This window comes from Eulemur rufifrons, chromosome 28 (genome assembly GCF_041146395.1).
Source record: "Eulemur rufifrons isolate Redbay chromosome 28, OSU_ERuf_1, whole genome shotgun sequence".
NCBI lineage: Eukaryota > Metazoa > Chordata > Mammalia > Primates > Lemuridae > Eulemur > Eulemur rufifrons.
This window is the reverse complement of record NC_091010.1, coordinates 43,004,118-43,022,751: the sequence shown is the minus strand read 5'-3', so window position 1 is coordinate 43,022,751 and position 18,634 is coordinate 43,004,118. Positions and strand designations below refer to the sequence as shown.

At 37.6% G+C, this 18,634-nt stretch overlaps 1 protein-coding gene across 2 annotated transcripts in view; it reads left to right on the top strand.

Annotated features, from left to right (window-relative positions):
* The first annotated feature begins 484 nt into the window (after positions 1-484).
* LOC138376065 (cytochrome P450 2C20-like) overlaps positions 485-18,634 on the top strand; it is a 32,132-nt gene continuing 13,982 nt past the window's right edge. The window contains exons 1-5 of one of the 2 annotated variants that reach the window (XM_069460050.1): positions 485-742; positions 12,496-12,658; positions 12,821-12,970; positions 16,256-16,416; positions 17,592-17,768. In XM_069460050.1, the coding sequence (XP_069316151.1) occupies positions 575-742; positions 12,496-12,658; positions 12,821-12,970; positions 16,256-16,416; positions 17,592-17,768 (819 nt within the window). In that variant the 5' untranslated portion in view covers positions 485-574. The remainder of the gene's footprint in view (positions 743-12,495; positions 12,659-12,820; positions 12,971-16,255; positions 16,417-17,591; positions 17,769-18,634) is intronic. The other variant, XM_069460051.1, reaches the window with a different exon arrangement.

The following is an 18,634-nucleotide window of genomic DNA, read 5'->3' as shown; positions in this document are numbered from 1 at the left end:
TGGCCACTGAAAGTCAGCTTCCATTCAGGTCTGCACATTGTGGTGCTTCTCTGCTGTGAGTCTATTTTGTGATTTCCCTAAATCCCATGCTCTATTGCATCTACAGCTGTTATTTGGTGTACATTATTTCATTCTATTATTTCTGATAGTGACAGATCAAGAACATCAGAGGCAGCTGTGTCTGGAGGAGACCGTGAGGTGGAGAAGCCATAGTTTCTCAAATGCTCCTCACTAAATCTCTGAGTTTGGCTCCTCCATCAGTTGTTCTGACCAATGTTCACCTCTGCAGTGATGGAAAGGGGAGACCCCTGTCTTTCATTTTATATACTTGGGCTGCAATCCTGTGCAATTAAAGCAGAATGTCCGGGGAGGGGGGTAGCAGAAAGAAGAAGACTAAAGAACATTGTGTTTTTATCTGTCTCAGTGGGTCAAAGTCCACTTGGAAGACAACATCAGCAGATCTAGGTGATTCAGCACTTTATATGTGAAAGAGCACACACAGAATTAGCAGGGAGTATTATAAAAGCCTTGGAGTGCAAGCTCATAGTTGTCTTGGTAAGAAGAGAAGGCTACGATGGACCCAGCTCTGCTTCTGGTGCTCTGTCTCTCCTGTTTGCTTCTCTTCTTCCTCCAGAGTCAGAGCTCTGGGAGAGGGAAGCTCCCTCCTGGCCCCACTCCTCTCCCAATTATTGGAAATATCCTGCAGATGGATATTAAGAACGTGAAGAAATCTTTCAGCAATGTAAGTATGCTTTAGGTTCCTCCAGTAGCTTGCAAAATTGTAAGTTATTGGACTTCCATTTTTAAATAAAGTATATTCTGCCTATTTAGGTCTCACCACCTTCATTAAATTGATTCCTAAATATTTAATTTTTTTGATGCTATTGTGAAATGTATTGCGTCTTTCATTTAATTCTTGGCTTTCATTTAATTCTTGGTTTTATATATTATTGGCATATATAAAACCTTATGACTAGTGTGCATTGATTTTGTATTCTGAGACTTGGCTGACTTTGTTTATCAATTCCAGGAGTCTCTTGTTTGAATCATTGTGGTTTTCTACCTATAATATCCTATTGTCAGCAAAGAGCGATAGTTTGAGCTCTTCTATCTCCATATGGATGCCCTTGATTTCTTCTCTTGTCTGATTGCTCCGACTAGGACTTCCAGTAGTATGTTGGATAGGGATGGTGATAGAGGGCAAACTTGTCTTGTTCTGATTCTAAGAGGGAATGCTTTCAATGTTTCCCTGTTCAGTATGATGCTGGCTGTGGGTTTGTTGTACATGGTTTTAATAATTTTGAGGACTGTCCCATCTATGCCTATTTTGTTAAGAGTTCTTATCATAAAAGGGTGATGAACTTTGTCAAATGCCTTTTCTGTGTCTATTGAGAGGATCATATGGTCTTTGTTTTTGCTTTTATTTATATGGTGAATTACATGTATAGATTTGCGTATGTTGAACCATCCTTTCATCTCTGGGATGAGGCCCATCTGGTTATCATGAATTATTTTTTTGATGTGCAGTTGACTTCAGTGTGCTAAGATTTTATTGAGAATTTTTGCATCTATATTCATAAGGGATAGCTGTCTGTAGTTTTCTTTTTTTGTTGTGTCCTTTCCTGCCTTTGGTATCAAGGTGACATTGGCTTCATAGAATGAGTTAGGGTGGATTCCATCCTCCTTAATGTTGTGCAATAATTTCTGCAGTAAAGGTACCAGCTCTTCTTTGTAGTTTTGGAACCAAAGTACTTGTACCCCCATACTATTTTTTAATAAAAAAAAATCACTGGTATAGAAAATGTCTCAAGTGCTTTCAAAGAACAAAATTATTTATGAAACTAGTTCTAGAAAATATTTGAAATCCTTCTGGTGAGAGACAAAAATGGCAGGTTAGTGGGGACCTCCTGGCTTTCTGCTCCCAGAGAAGTAGGTGAAGATTTCAACAGCTACACATGAGTGGATCACTCCCCTCAAAGAACAGTGTTGTGAAACTGCAGAGAAACAGCATGGGACACACAATGCAGTGGGGGGAATAAGGTGAATAGGAGTGTTACAATGGCAAAGACAGCAGAGTGCCAAATATACAATAGGGAATAGAGTTTGGGATGGTCAGGTCCACCTGGCCAGCCAGTGCAGTGTGATCTGACCCACATGAGGATGCCCACCTCCTCCACTGACCTGTGCACCCACTCAGACAGGGACGTTCCTGAAGTTGGTGCAAAGTCCTTGCATAGGAGAACAGGATTTATGGAGAGGAGACAATAGTGGGAAATATTTTGAGCTCCCTGATGCTCTGTGCTGGGACCACACTGGGCAAGGGAGGGACCAGTGTGAGTGGTTACTTCCCACTACAATGTGAAGGAGTTTGGAGACAGGCACCTCACCCTGGTGGTCAGTGGGAGCAGAACAAAGGAGATGAATGCTGAAAACGGGGCTCTGCCCCTGAAAACCACTGATGATTAGGTTGGCTCAGGGTGGGAAAGAAAGAGCAGGACCCTCTTCTAGGCAGATGTGAGACTACAGGACTGTGATGTAGATGGGACAGCTGACAGCCTGTTGATTCAGCCTGCTGGACCGGCATCTGCCAACTCCTGAGTGGTCACCCCCAGAGCTAGCTGTCCAGGGGTGGACGACTGCCATTTTTGGGGTGCACAACTCGGAGGTGCTGTGACATGCTGCAGTTTCAGGCAGCACCCCTCCCCCTTCATGGGGACTTTCATGTCAGCGCAGTGGGCTCCGCACTTGGAGGTGGGGAGAAGTGAGAAAAGCTGCCTTCTCTGTGCAGCTGGCATGAATCCCCAGGACTTCGGTGCTGAAAAATAGTAGTATGCAACCTGGTGATTTGGATAGCTAGGCTGGTGTCATTGGGCAAATCTTGAGTGCTTCCCCGCAATGCTAGCTCTCCAGGGGTGGAGGACCACCATCTGTGGGATCCCCAGCCTGCAAATGCTGGAGATCATGGTGGTGTCAGGCAACACTCCTCCAGCAGCCCAGTGAATTTCCTTTGGAGATGGCGAGAAGTGAGAAAAGCTGCTTTCTCTGTGAGAGTGGTGTGAATCTGTGGTGCTTTGGTGCTGAACAATAGTTGGTGGCCTGTTGATTTGGCCTGCTGGACTGGCTTTGGTCATCTAACAAGATCATAACTCCAGGGCTTCTTCTCTGCATCCAGGCTGCTGCCAGCTTTGTGGTTTGTGGACAGGAAAGGAAAAACCTGGCCAGAGACCTCAGCAATTGCACCAATTGACCCTTCCCATCAGGAGCAGCCTTCCAAGTGAGGTGAAAGAGCCCTGAATGACACATTAGTGGCTCACCCTACTGGCAGATCAAGCAAGCAATTAAAAACAAACACCCAGGCTTGCAGTCAACAGCTGCAATCTATCTTGCCCTTACCCCCACCTCAAGGGGGAACAGGGTCCAACCAACCCTTACGAGTAGCAAGAGACTTCCCAAAGATTGAGGCATTCATATACCCCATCCAGGAGACCAGAGTCTAACATGGAGACATCGATAACTGGCTCCTCCATGCTAACTGCAATCAATGACAGAGTGATAATTCCATAGCTTAATGCAATGTCTTCCATCTCAAGCTATTAGAGGGCAGGGGAGTCATAAACCAAGTGTGATCCACCAGCTGGGAGCTTAATCTGTGGGACCAAATTCACTAGTCTCCATTGGCAAGAGGTGAAGACAACAGGTCAGAGGTAACACAACTTCCTAAAATACCTCTAAGGCAATACAGGACCAGTGCGCCTCTCCCCAGCACTGTCAGGGAATGACCATTGGGGACTTGGTGGTAGGGTCATAAAGCAGTCCTAGCACTCCTAGCTTTCAATCAAGTAGCCTTATGGGAAAGATTCAGTGAAAGAATGCAGCAAACATTAAAGATCAGAGAGAAATGTAACCCCCAAAAGAAATCATTAGATCCTCACCACTAGATACCAACTTAAACAAAATGATTAAGTGATGGAGGAAGAATTCTGGATATGGATTGTAAGAAAACTCAGTGGAATTAAAGAGAACATAGAAACCCAACACAAAGAAGCCACAACAACATTACAAGAAATGAATAAAAACTTCTCTAAAGAAATTGAAATATTATGAAAGAAGAAACAGAAATACTGGAAATAAATGAAGCATTTAACAAAATACAAAACACAGTGGAAAGCCTTAAGGATAGGATGGATCACACAGAGGAACAAATCTCAGAGCTTCAAGACAATGCCTATGTGCTAAACAAATCAGTTGAAGAAAAAGAACACAGAAGCAAGAGACAAGAACAAAAAATACAATAAATGTGGGATTATGCATACAAACAAAATATAAGAATTATAGGCATCCTGGAGAGAGAAGAAAATGTACAAGGGCTAGATAAACTATTTATTGGAATACTGGAGGAAAATCTACCTGGCCTGGCCAGAAATCTAGATATCCAGGTATAAGAAGCACACAGAACTCCTGGGAGACTCAACGTGAAAAGGCAGTCACCATGTCACATAATTATTAGACTGGCCAAAGTAGACACAAAAAAGGCAATCCTTCAAGCAGTAAGATGAAAACAGCAGATAACCTACAAAAGAAAAACCTATCAGACTAACTGCAGACTTCTCAGCTGAAATCCTACAAGCCAGAAGAGACTGGAGACCCATCCTCAGTCTTCTAAAACAGAATAATGGCCAACCTAGAATTCTTTTCCAGGCAAAACTAAGTTTCCCTTATGAGGAGAAATGAAGACTTTCCCAGACAACCAATTACTGATGGAATTTGTGAAGACCAGACCAGCCTTGCAGGAAGTACTCAGACCTGTACTATACACTGAACTGTGAATAGACACCCAGGAAGGTAAACTCACTCAAGAGTTAAAGTCCAGAACCTGAATTCCACAATGACTCAAGAGGTAAAACAAAACAGTAAGAATTTATCCAACAGTATGAACAGAAATCTACTCCAAATATCAATATTCTCAATAAATCTAAATGGCTTGAATTGTCCACTGAAGAGACATAGACTGGCTGAGTAGATAAAAAAACAGAAGCCAAGTATCTGCTATCTCCAGAAAGTGCATCCTACCCACAAAGACCCTTTCAGATTCAAGGTCAATGGTTGGAAAAAAACTTCCAGAAAAAAGAAATCTGGAGTAGCTATTCTTATATCAGATAACATAAACTTTAAAATGGTAAAGTGTAGAAAGACAAAGATGGTCACTATATAATGGTGAAGGGGAAAATCCAACAGGAAGATTTAACAATTCTTAATATTTATGCAGCCAACACTGGAACACCCAGATATATAAAGCAAACCCTACTTGATCTAAATAACATGATAAACAGTAATGCCATCATAGCTGAGGATTTTAACTCCCACTGACTGAACTGGACAGATCTTCCAGGCAGAGAATAAAGAAGAAACAATGGACTTAAACAGAGCTCTAGAACACATCAGTTTAACAGACATCTACAGAACATTCTGCCCAAATAAAATACAATATACATTTTTCTCATCAGCTCGTGGAAATTTCCCTAAAATTGATCACATCCTGGGCCACAAATCAGATCTCAAAAAATTTTAAAAAATAGAAATTTTACCATGTATTTTCTCAGATTAAGTGGAATAAAATTGAGATAAATTCCAACAGAAACACTCATTACTTCACATAGTCATGGAAATTAAACAATCTATAGCTGAATGACTATTGGGTCAAGGAGGAGATCCAGATGGAAGTCAAAAGATTCTTAGAACTAAGTGATAATGAGGCACAAGTTATCAAAAGCTGTGGGATACAGCAAAAGCATTCCTGAGAGGAAAACTAATAGCATTAAATGTTCACATCCAAAAGACAGAAAGCTCACAAATCAACAAACTAATAAACTGTCTCAAGGAATTGGAAAAGGAATAGCAAATTAATCCTAAACCTAGCAGAAGAAAAGAAATAACTAAGATCAGAACAGAACAAAATTGCATTTAGAAGAAAAGAACTATATAGACGATTAATAAAACCAAAAGTTGGTTTTTGGAAACATAAACAAAATTGACAGCCCTCTTGGTAGAATAACAAGAACTAGAAAGGGAAGAACTATAATAAACTCAGGTAGAAATGAAAAGGGAGAGGTCGCTACAGACATCATGAAATTCAAAACATTATCTTTGACTACTGTGAAAATCTACAAGCCCAAAACTACAAACATGGAGGAAATGGACAAATACTTAGAAACACACAATCTTCCTAGGCTCAATCAGGAATAAATAGAATTCCTGAATAGATCAATATCAAGCAGAGAAACTGAAGCAGCAATTAAAAGTCTTCCAACAAGAAAGTCCTGGACCACCTGCATTTAACAAACTTACAAAGAACTACTCATATCTATATTGCTGAAATTATTCCACAACATTGGGAAGGATGATATTCTCTGAAACTCATTCTATGAAGCCAGTATCACCTTGACACCAAAGCCAGGAAAGGGTAAAACAGAAAAAGAAAACTACTGACCAATATCTCCCATGAATATAGATGCAAAAATACTCAGCAAAATCTTCACAAACTGAATCCAACAGCACATCAAAAAAATAATTCATCATGATCAGGTGGGCTTTATCCCAGAGATGAAAATTTGGCTCAATATTCACAAATCTGTAAATGTAATTCACCACATAAATGAAGGCAAGAACAAAGACCATCTGATTCTCTCAATTGATGCAGAAAAACATTTCACAGAATCCAGCACACTTTTATGATAAAAACTCCTAACAAAATAGGCATCGATGGGACATACCTTTAAATTATTAAACCCATGTTATGCTAAACCCACAGTCAATATCATACCGAATGGGGAAAAATTGAAAGCATTCCCACTTAGACCTGGAACCACACAAGTTTGCCCACTATCTCCACTTCTATTAACCATAGTGCTGGAAGACCTTGCCGGAGCAATCAGACAAGAGAAGGGAATTAAGGATGTCCAGATGCATGCAGAAGAGGTCAAATTGTTACTCTATGCTGACCATATGATATTATATCTAGAAAATCCCAAGCATTAACTGAAGAGACTGCTAGAATTGGTAAATGAATTCAGTAAATTCTCAGGATACAAAATCAATGCATAGAAATCAGTGTCATCTATATACACCAATAGCAGTCAAGCCAACAGTCAAATCAAAGATGCAACACCTTTCACAATAGCATCAAGGAAAATTAAATGTTTAGTGATACATTTAACAAAGGAGGTGAGAGACACATAGAGGGAGAACTATGAAACACTCAGACAAGAAATTGTAGAAGATATAAACAGATGGAAAATCCTACCACGTTCATGGATTGGCAGAATCACTATTGTTAAAATGTCCATACTACCTAAAGTGATCTACAGAATTAATGCAATTCCTGTGAAAATACCATCATCATTTTTCAAATCTAGAAAATAATTCTACCCTTTGTATGGAACCAGAGAAGACCTTGTATAGCCAAAGCAATCTTAAACAAAAAGAACAAATTGGGAGGCATCAGTCTACCAGACTTCAAGCTTTAATACAAGGCTATAGTAACCAAAACAGCATAAGACTGGCACAAGAACAGAGATATAGACCTATGGAACTGGACTGAGAACCCAGATATAATACCATCCTCATTTTGTCATCTGCTCTTTGACAAAGCAGACAAAAATATACATTGGGGTAAAGAATCTCTATTCAATAAATGGTTCTGGGACAACTGAATAACCACATGCAGAAGATTGAAACTGGATCCCCACCACTCACCTCTCACCTCTCACAAAAATCAAGTCACAGTGGATAACAGACTTAAACCTGAGGCATGAAACCTTAAGAATTCTAGAAGAAAATGTGAGGAAAACTCTTAAAGAAATCAGCCTAGGCATAGAATTTATGAAGAAGACTCCAAAGCAATCAGCAGCAACAAAAATAAATAAATGGGACCTGATCAAATTAAAAAGATTCTGCACAGCAAAGGAAACTATCATTAGAGTGAATAGACAACCTAAAGAATGGGAGAAAATATTTGCATGCTATACATCTGATAAAGGGCTAATAACAATAACGTATATAGAACTTAAGAAAATTAACAAGAAAAAAAATCAAACAACCCCATCAAAAAGTGGGCAAAGGACATGAACCAAAACTTTTCAAAAGAAGACAGATTAATGGCCAGGAAACATATAAAAAGTTGCTCAAAATCTCTAATCATTAGGGAAATGCAAATCAAAACCTCAGTGAGGTATCTCCTAACTCCAGTGATAATGGCCTTTATTAAAAAGTCTCAAAATAAGAAATGCTGGCATGAATGTGGAGAGATTGGAGCACTCTTACACAGCTGGTAGGACTGCAAGTTAGTACAACTGCTGTGTAAAATAATTTGGAGATATCTCAAAGAGCTAAAAATAGATATACAATTTGATCCAGCAATCCCATACTAGGCATCTACTCAAGGAAAAATAAGATGTTCTATAATAAAGACATCTTTAGCCGAATGTTCAAGGCAGCACAATTCACAATTGCAAAGATGTGAAAACAAACCAAGTCCTCATCAATACATGAGTGGAGTAATAAAATGTAGTATATGTATATCATGGAATACTACTCAATTACAAAAAACAATGGTGATCTAGCACCTCTTATATTACCCTGGATAGAGATTCAGCCCATCCTGTAGTGAGGTACCACAAGAATGGAAAAAGAAGCAGCACGTGTACTTGCCATCAAATTGGTACTAATTGATCAACACTAAGGTGCTCACATGGTAGTAATATTCCCTGGGTGCCAGTCAGGTCGGAGGGCGGTTGTATGGGTGGGTAAACTCATACCTAATGGATGTGGAGTGCATTGTAGGGGTGAAGGATAAGCTTGTAGCCCTGGCTTGGATGAGGCAAAGGCATTATATGTAACCAAAATGTTTGTACCTTCATAATATTCTGAAACAAACAAACAAAAAAAGTAAAATATCTATTGCTAAAAAAAATACTTGTGTTTCCCCATTACTTTAAGCCCACAAGTATATGTTTTAGAGAAATTTTTTAAGTTTTTATGCTTTAGAGAAAGTATAAGTTTTTATACTTTAAAGTATAAAAATGTAAAAAAATACAAATTCATCAAATTGTATTTTTAAAGGTGGTTTACCCTTTTTAGATAAATTAATTTTGGATTGTGTAAAATAAAGGATTAAAATGGAAAAAAATAAATAAAATATATTCCTGGAGGCATACTGTTATAATAGATCATTGTAAAGCAACATAATCCCTACAAACTTTGATGCTTCTGCTGCCTTTTCTAGTCTGTTACTGTCAGAAATAGTGAAATCAGTATGAATTTTGTGAGTAGAGGAACATTTAGGTTGTTGCATGGTAAAAAACAAAATAAAATAGTGGCAATGCAAATTCATAGAGACAGAAGAATAGTGGTTAGCAGGGTTGGGGAGGAGGGGAGAGAAAGTCTGTGTTTAATGTGTGCAGAGTTTCAGTCTGGTAAGATGAAAAGTTCTGGAGATGGATGGTGGCGATGGTTATACAATGATGTGAATGTACTTAATGCCACTGAACTCTACACTTAAAAAGTGGTCAAAATAGTAAATTTTATGTTATGCATATTTTACCATCATAAAATGCATTATACAAAATGTAGAGAATAGAAAAAATAAAATAAATATCACCCATAATTCTCACCATCTTAGCATACCACTATTATGCATTTCTTCTGGTATTTTCTGTTTCATGATGCACATTTTTTACATAGTATTAATTTTCTTCATTGCTACTATGAAGACTTTGTAATTTTTTATCTATACCTATGGCATCAGAAAATTGCTCTGTTCATTTTTTTTAATTTAGAAAATAATTTGATACTGAATGTCTTTGTACTTCTAACTTTCTACATTATATATTATTTTCTTAGGATAATTTCCTGTAATGAAATCATTGAGTCAAACGTATGAATCCATTTTTGCCATTTAATATATGAGATAAATTGCTTTTCAAAAGATCTGTATTAAATTATAATGTTATCAGCAAGGTAAAAAAAATAAAATAATGGCAATGGTTTGGAGTGCTGTGTCCTGTCTTTGTATTGTAGCCATTTGGTATGATTTTTGGCTCAAGGTAAATGGTAGGAAAACTATGTGTGATTAGAGATTTTATTCAATAAGCCAGAATAGCCATAGATTTTATTTAGAATAACCATGAAAACCAAATTTCTCTGAATAATCAATTTATGTCTGACATCAAAGAAATAGCTACACGTTCAGGATGAGCATAAGTGAATGAAAGAAAAAAGTGATGAGTCACAGCACAACTGGTGGTACAAGAATTCTTTTGGATTCTGCAGAAAGCTTCTCTCTGTGGCCCAGAATGCTGGTGGATGGAAAATGTTTTGCCAGGAGATGTTACATGTCCTGGTTCTGCCTCTGTGATGCTCACTCTTTCAGCATTGGTAATAACAGCAGATCCCAAAGAGGTCTGGGCATTAGAATCATCTGCTGTGACTTTTAAAAATATAGGGATTTTCGTGTTCACCCAGGGGTACTGAGTAGGATCCCCATAGCAAGATCTACTCGTGATCCGGAAGCATTCAGCTGGGTATTGGTCTCAAGGCAGACATGAGGGACTGATAAATTGCTGAATGGTCAGAGTTTGAATAAGCAGAGATTGAAATTTGGATGTTCTGTATATCATCTCTGGGACACTGAAAATGAATTTGGAATTCTCTGACCTGAGTTCCTTTATTTGTAAAGTAGGGCAAAAAACCCTGCTAAATGTATTGAGGTGGGATCTTTTTAAATCACAAAATATTAAAGGGGTACAAGTGTTTTTGTTAAAGGGATAAATTGTGTCATGCTGAAGTTAGTGCTTTAGTGTACCTGTCACCAGAGCAGTCTTCATTGTACCAGATATATATGTTTTTATCCCTCACTGCCCACCCATCCTACCCCCTTCTTGATTTCCAATATCCTTTACATCTCTTTGTGGCAGTGTTTACCGATTATTTACCTCCACTTATTAGTAAGAACATGTGATGTTTGCTTTTCCATTTCTGAGATATTTCATTTAGGATAATGGTCTCCAGTTCCATCCAGGTTGCTCTAAAGGGCATTATGTCATTCCATTTTTTGGCTGAGTCCCACTCCATAGGTGGGGTGTGTGTGTGTGTTTGCGTCTTTTTCAAATTATGACTTCTTTCCCTTTGAGTAGATAACCAGTCGTGGGATTGTTGGATTGACTGGTAGATCAACTTTTAGTTCTTTGACGAATCTCGATACTGTTTTCCATAGACATTTTACTAGTATACAGTCCCACCAACAGTATATAGTCATTCCTTTTTCAGTGCATCCATGCCATCATCTATTGTTTTTAGACTTTTCTATAATGGCCATTCTGACAGGGCTGACATGAAATATCACTGGGGTTTTAATTTGCATTTCTGTGATGGTTAGTGATGTTGAGCATTTTTTCATATGTTTCTTGGTCATTTGTCTATCTTCTTTTGAGAAAATTCTGTTAATGTCTTTTGGCCACTCTTTAAGGGGTTATTAGTTTTCATTTACTGATTTGTTTGAATTCGTTGTACATTCTGCATGCTAGATCTTTGTTGAGTATATAGTTTGCAAATATTTTCTCTCAATCTGTAGATTGTCTGTTTAGTCTCTTGATTATATTTCGTGCTGTGCAGAAACTTTTTAATTTAATTGCCCCATTTATTAATTTGTTTTCATTGCTGTGTTTGCCATCTGGGTCTTACTCATAATTTTTTTGCCTAAGCCAATGTCTAAAAGAGTTTTTCCTACTTTTTCCTTCTAGAAATTTTATGGTTTTAGGTATTACATTTAAGTCTTTAATTCATATTGAATTAAGTTTTTTTATGTTGCAAGAGAGTGAGGGATCCTGCTCGATTCTTCTGCATGTGGCTATCTAATTTCCCCAGCACTATTTATTGAATAGGGCATCCTTTTTCCAGCATATGTTTTTGACTGCTTTGTGACAATTAAGTTGGTCATAGCTATGTGGTTTTATATCTCAGGTCTCTGCTGTGCTCCACTGGATTATGTCTCTATGTTTATACCAGTGCCATGATATTCAGGTTATTATGGACTTGTAGTATAATTTGAAGTCAGGTAATGTGATGTTGCTAGATTTGCTGTTATTGCATAATTTTGCTTTGGCTATTTGCACTCTTTTTTGGTTCCATTTTGGATTAATTTATCTAGATCTGTGAAAAGTGACATTGGTATTTTGATGAGATTCGCAATGTGAGAACTGATTGTAGTCTGTGTACCAGTAGCCTGGACCATTTCAGGGCACATTGGAGTTCATTGAGGAGTGGCAGCTATGACTATCACCATCACATTTATGCATAACATTCAGATATATTTGAATCTCTGGATGGTAGTATAAAAACATTAAAAAAATACAGTAATAATATCAGTCTGAAACAGGCAAAAAATATTGACCAAATTGTGACTTCTTTTGCTGTTATTTGCATCTTGCTTCCATTTTCCAGTTCTCAAAAGTCTATGGCCCTGTGTTCACTGTGTACTTTGGCATGAAGCCTATGGTGGTATTACATGGATATGAAGCAGTGAAGGAAGCCCTAATTGATCATGGAGAGGAGTTTTCTGGAAGAGGGTATTTCCCAATTTCTGAAAGAACTAGCAAAGGACTTGGTAAGTGTACATGTGCCTGAGTCAGCAGCGGCAAAGGGGATAAGGAGGATGGAAACATAGCTTGGGTGAGCAGAGCTTGGCCTTCCCACATGCCTGTGCAGTGTCAGCTCCCTCCTCCTTGCCTGGGATTTCCCTCATGGTTTCTGTTTCCCATTCTGGTAGGAATCATTTTCAGCAATGGAAATAGATGGAAGGAGATCCGGCGCTTCACCCTCATGACCCTGCGGAATTTTGGGATGGGGAAGAGGACCATTGAGGAACGTGTCCAAGAGGAGGCCCGCTGCCTTGTGGAGGAGTTGAGAAAAACCAAGGGTGGGTGACTGTATACTCTGTATCACTGATCTCTACAGACTGCTGTCTTCCCTAATGACATCCCCGGACACATTCAGGGGTGGCCAGATCTTTCATTATGAGTCTTGGTTGTCAGTCCTGAGGTGGAGGAGGGAGGTTTGAAGCAGAGAGCCCAGGGAGCTTGTGTGCATCTGGGCTGTGTGTATAGGCATGATTGTGTATGCAATGTGGACATAAAAAGTCGTTTAATCTGATTTTCTCCTTAACTTGGGTTTTTTTTTTCAAATCAGAAATCATGAGTATAGGTTTTGAGTTCATTTTCAGAATGGAAAAAGAGCAATGCTTTTTCCATAGCATAAATGTAAGTTACGTATTTCAGAACATTTCACCAGAGAATACATGACAAATGGTCATGGTGGGAGTGACCCCATCACACACTTACAGAGCACCTACCACGTGACTTGTGCTTTCATTTAATAGGACTATGTTTGCATGGTCAGCCTCACTGACACGTCTGGGTGTTTCTGCCAGGCCCTGCTACAGTTAAGGCCAGTGAGGATGCTATGTATGGTTTTACTTGCTTAGGTATATGTTATTGCAATTCTTATGAGTTACTAATTCTCTGGAGATTCAGAACTATTAAAAAAATCAACATTACTTATTTCTTCTTTACCATTACTTAATATATTGATTTCTCTTTTTTGAGCAACTGTATTTTGTAGTATAATGCTGAAATACACAAAAATAACAATTTAAAATTATTTGTTTAACTAGATTTTAACTATTATCAATAACTCTTTACCTTTTCTTTCCTAATAGTACTTTGCCTCTGTTTTCAGGTTTTTTTTTTTTTTATCTCTTTTCCCTCTGTTTATTGGATTTAGTTTAGATTTTATGGTAATTATTTTCCTCCCATTTCCAACTATACTAACCTATGAAGTATAAGTTACAATGAACCTGATTATCTGCTCGGATTCTAAATTACCTTTTTAAAAATTCTCTCTTTCAAGTCAAGTGAAAGAAAGGTTGAAAATCAGATTTTATTTGTGCAGATGTACACACACACAGAGGCACACACACAGATACAATCCCAAGGCTTTGCAAACTACCTTCCTTCTCCTTGGCTAAATAAAACTTTTTCGGAAAGCTTAGAGACCTGTAATGTTGAAAGGACCCTGGCATAAAAGCAGCTAACTCAACAGGTTTCCTGTTGTTCAACACCTTACCATTTATTCAAAACACTTTTGATTGAGGTCATTCTTATTTAGAGTCTATACATGTGTGTTTCGGAGATCTTTACATAAAAAATTTACTGATCACTTAATTACAACATGTTCATGTTAGAGACACCATACCAAAAGAAAAGAACAACCTTTCTTATAATTTAATTTCTTTACCTGTAATACAACAGACTTGGGTTAAGTTATGGTCAAATTTTAAAATTTATTAAAACATACTGCTGTTGACGTCTATGGAGAACATTATCCCAGCGTCCACAAAGAGTGGCTTTGCCCAGATGAATTAAATGTGAAGGATGATTGGAAATTATGGAGGGTTACTTATTAGAGAAGGAAGTTTTTAAAAAAATCATTGAAATGAGAAATGAAAAGTCTTCATTTAATAATACTTTGTTGGCTTGCCTAACTTGCATTTATATTAGAAATAAAAATTACTCATTTTCCACTGGTCTGTGTCCCTGCACTTGTGCCAACATCCCTAATCATCAGAGAAATGCAAATCAAAACCACAATGAGATATCACTTAACCCCAGTGAGAATGGCCTTTATCAAAAAGTCCCAAAACAACACATGTTGGCGTGGATGCGGAGAGACAGGAACCCTCATATACTGCTGGTGGGACTGCAAACTAGTGCAACCCCTGTGGAAAGCATTATGGAGATACCTTAAACAGATTCAAATAGACCTACCATTCAATCCAGCAATCCCATTATTGGGCATCTACCCAAAGGAACAAAAGTCATTCTATGACAAAGACACCTGTACCCAAATGTTTATAGCAGCACAATTCACAGTCGCAAAGATGTGGAAACAACCCAAATGCCCATCAATTCATGATTGGATTAGTAAATTATGGTATATGTATACCATGGAGTATTACTCAGCTATAAGAAATAACGATGATACGACATCTCTTTGGTTCTCCTGGAGAGAGTTGGAACCCATTATATTAAGTGAAGTATCCCAAGAATGGAAAAACAAGCATCACATGTACTCACCAGAAAATTGGTTTCCCTGATCATCACCTAAATGCACATTTGGGAATGCACACCAATCGGATATCAGACTGAGGTGGGAGGTGGGGGGAGGGGATGGGTGTATGCCTACATGATGAGTGCGTTGAGCACCGTCTGGGGAATGGTCACGCTTGATGGTGCTGACTGGGGGGGAGGGGTGTGAGGAGGGGATGGGTGTATACCTACATGATGAGTGCAATGCGCACTGTCTGGGGAATGGACACGCTTGGAGCTCTGACTCGGGAGGATAGGCAGTACATGGGCAACATATGTAACCTGAACTTTTGTACCCCCATAATAAGCTGAAATAAAACTAAAAAAAATAAAAAAATAAAAAAAAGTAAAAATTCTCTATATTCATGATAAAAACTGTAGATTATATGCATAGACATGGAAAGATAACTACAATAAAATAAAATTATGAAAGGTTAAAAAAATTACTCATTTTCTTTTATTAGATACACAAATTCCTCTTACATTTAGTGTTCATTTGTATTAGTTTTTCATCTCCTGTAATGTAGCTATATTATACTTTTCACATTTGTTTTTCACAGTGCATGATTCACCCACAGTCTTTCTCTTTAGTTCCTTTCTACTGTTTCAACGCAGGATTCTTTCAGCTATTCGTTATGTATAAATACTTTCCACGTCCAAATTATTCACTCCTTTTCTGTCTCTGAGCTTTAGTGTTCACAGCCTTTGAAAACAGATGTGACTCTGCTATACAAACTTGGATCATTAGCTTTTAAAAATGTTTTCTCTTTCCTTCCAATATAATATACACTTTGGCTTAAAAGAGTATAAGTAAAGGCAATGGATGTGAATTGCCACATGTGAAATTCCATTACTTAACCAGTGAGGTTGTAATGTTCAACTCAGGTTTAAGGTAGAAGTGAAGTGCTTTGATTTCTTGTGTGCTGAATTTAATTTTTTATGTCAGGGGAATTTGTTGGTCAGATATTGCTTAAAATGTCAAAATTACCTTTACCTGTTTACAAAGGCAAATTATTTTATATTTTAATGGTATTTAAAAATTGTTTTGAATTCATTAGCCTCATCCTGTGATCCCACATTTATCCTGGGTTGTGCTCCCTGCAATGTGATCTGCTCCATCGTTTTCCAGAGTCGTTTTGATTACAAAGATCAGAATTTTCTTACCTTGATGGAGAGGTTCAATAAAAACTTCAAAATTCTAAGCTCCACATGGATGCAGGTGAGCCTAGGATTTCTTCTTCCTGAAAAACCACTTATGCTCTTTTCTCTGACAAATCCAAAATTCTACATGGACCAAGCTGTCAGGTGCATGTCTGAATACTGCTGTCCTTCCCAGAGATTTATCAAGTGACCATCTGGGATAGATGGCTGAGCCCTTTATTTTACACACAGAAAGTGAACGCCCAAATGTAGGACTGGAATTCGAGACCATTAGCTCCCTGACCAGTGGCTTTTCCACTCACTCCCAAAGCCCTACTTCTATAAGGTACTTGGGTGACAGCCCAAAATATGCCTATATTATATGATGCACTTCCAGGCCCTTTTGGAAGACTTCCATTACCCACATGTCTTGTCCTCAATACTTAGTGACCTCTTCATCCTATTGCTTTGCAAAGGTATCCTAATTTAAGATAAGAATATGTCCTGCAAGAACTGCAACTATTTGGGACCATAGAAACTGTCAGGAAACACTGCCTAATGCAGGAGTGTTTGATGCCTCAGATGGGAACCTAGCTGACAAGGTAACTGTGTCAAGAATGACAAAATGAATGTTTTTATGGTGCATGAACCAGAAACAAGCATCACAATGTTACCCTGTGCTGAACTGGCATGATGTACACTCTGCCTAAAGAATAGTTGTTTGGTCTTAGAGAAGTTATTGAACTAGTCTGATGTACTGTTGGCTTTCAAGATACTTTTGAGAACCATCCCCCTTCTAAAGTGCTGATTCCATTTCTGAGGCTGCTTTAAAGAAAGAAAAACAGCAACAACCGGTTTTCTGGTCTCAATCAGGTTGCCCAAACTCCCTTAACCTCTGCTATGATCTATAAAATGTGAATGCTAATAATCCATGCCATGTTATCTTACAAGGTTATAGGAAAGAATTGGTGTGAAAATTGAGAGAGTTGATGAAAAAGTGTTTTATGCAATAAAAATGATGTATGAGTCTAGGAAATGATTAACATTTTTGATTCTCAGGTCAGAATTTTCTCCTTTGAATCTTTTTATAAGCATAGAGGATTACTATATATGCACAACAAAAGTTTCTTTGTCAATACGGACAGCATGTTTTACTCACAGTTATACCTATAATTTCTTAGCATGGCTTGGTATATGGTATATATGTTTTTATTGCATGCTTTTTATTAAATAAATTATTGTGCTCTATTTTAGCTCTGCAATAATTTCCCTGTTCTCCTTGATTATTTCCCTGGAATTCATAACAAATTATTTGAAAACATTGCTCTTACAAAAAGTTATATTTTGGAGAAAACAAAAGAACACCAAGAATCACTGGATGTTAATAATCCTCGGGACTTTATTGATTGTTTTCTGATCAAAATGGAGCAGGTAAAATGTTAGCAGTAGTTCAGTTATTTGAGTGTTTGTGCATTGTGTGGTTCATTGAGTAGTTCTTTAATGTACTTGGGTTTAAGTATTAAATAATTCTTTCCTTCTAAGTTTGCCTTACTCCACTGCAGATTATTTTTGCACAAATTTTTATTTCATATTCTAATATAAAATCTCCCCTCATCTCTGCTTCTGATATTCTGGCTGTTAAAAACTCAATTTTAATGTGCTAATTTCAGTATATTATGCATAAGTGCAATAGTTTTGTTAGTACTAACATATATTTTACACAAGTGTTGCAAAACTAAAAATTTGAGCAGCTGTAGCTGTTAAAGAGTTGTTATAACTAAAATGGCTGCTCTCAGGGAAACAGTCTTCTTGCCTATCTTCTTAAAATTTAGCACATTTGTTTCATGAAAATATATAGGTAGGTTTTCTTAAGACTATATGTCTAGGACAGCAGTTAGGTTTAACCGGAATGTCATGATGGGTATATCCACTTTGCTATTTACAAAGCTCTTTAACACATAGCAAATCATAGAGTTAAAACTGATAAAGTGTTTTAATAAGTAGCCGGATAATGTATTTTGAACATTTTCATAGTCCTGGAAATGCTGTCCTAGTTTACCTTTGACAACATATGATATTGTCAATATTAGATACATATCCTGTGATTGTCAACATTAGGTGCCTGTCTTTTTTTTGAAAATATCTTTTATCTTTTCTATTTTCTTTATTTCATGAAACTATTGAAATCTAGCTTACCAAAGTCACTTTGCATATAATTATCTTTTTCAATTCATTTTCTGTTTTCTATTTTGTTGATTTATCACCTAATTTTGTATTATGTCTTTAATCATCTTACT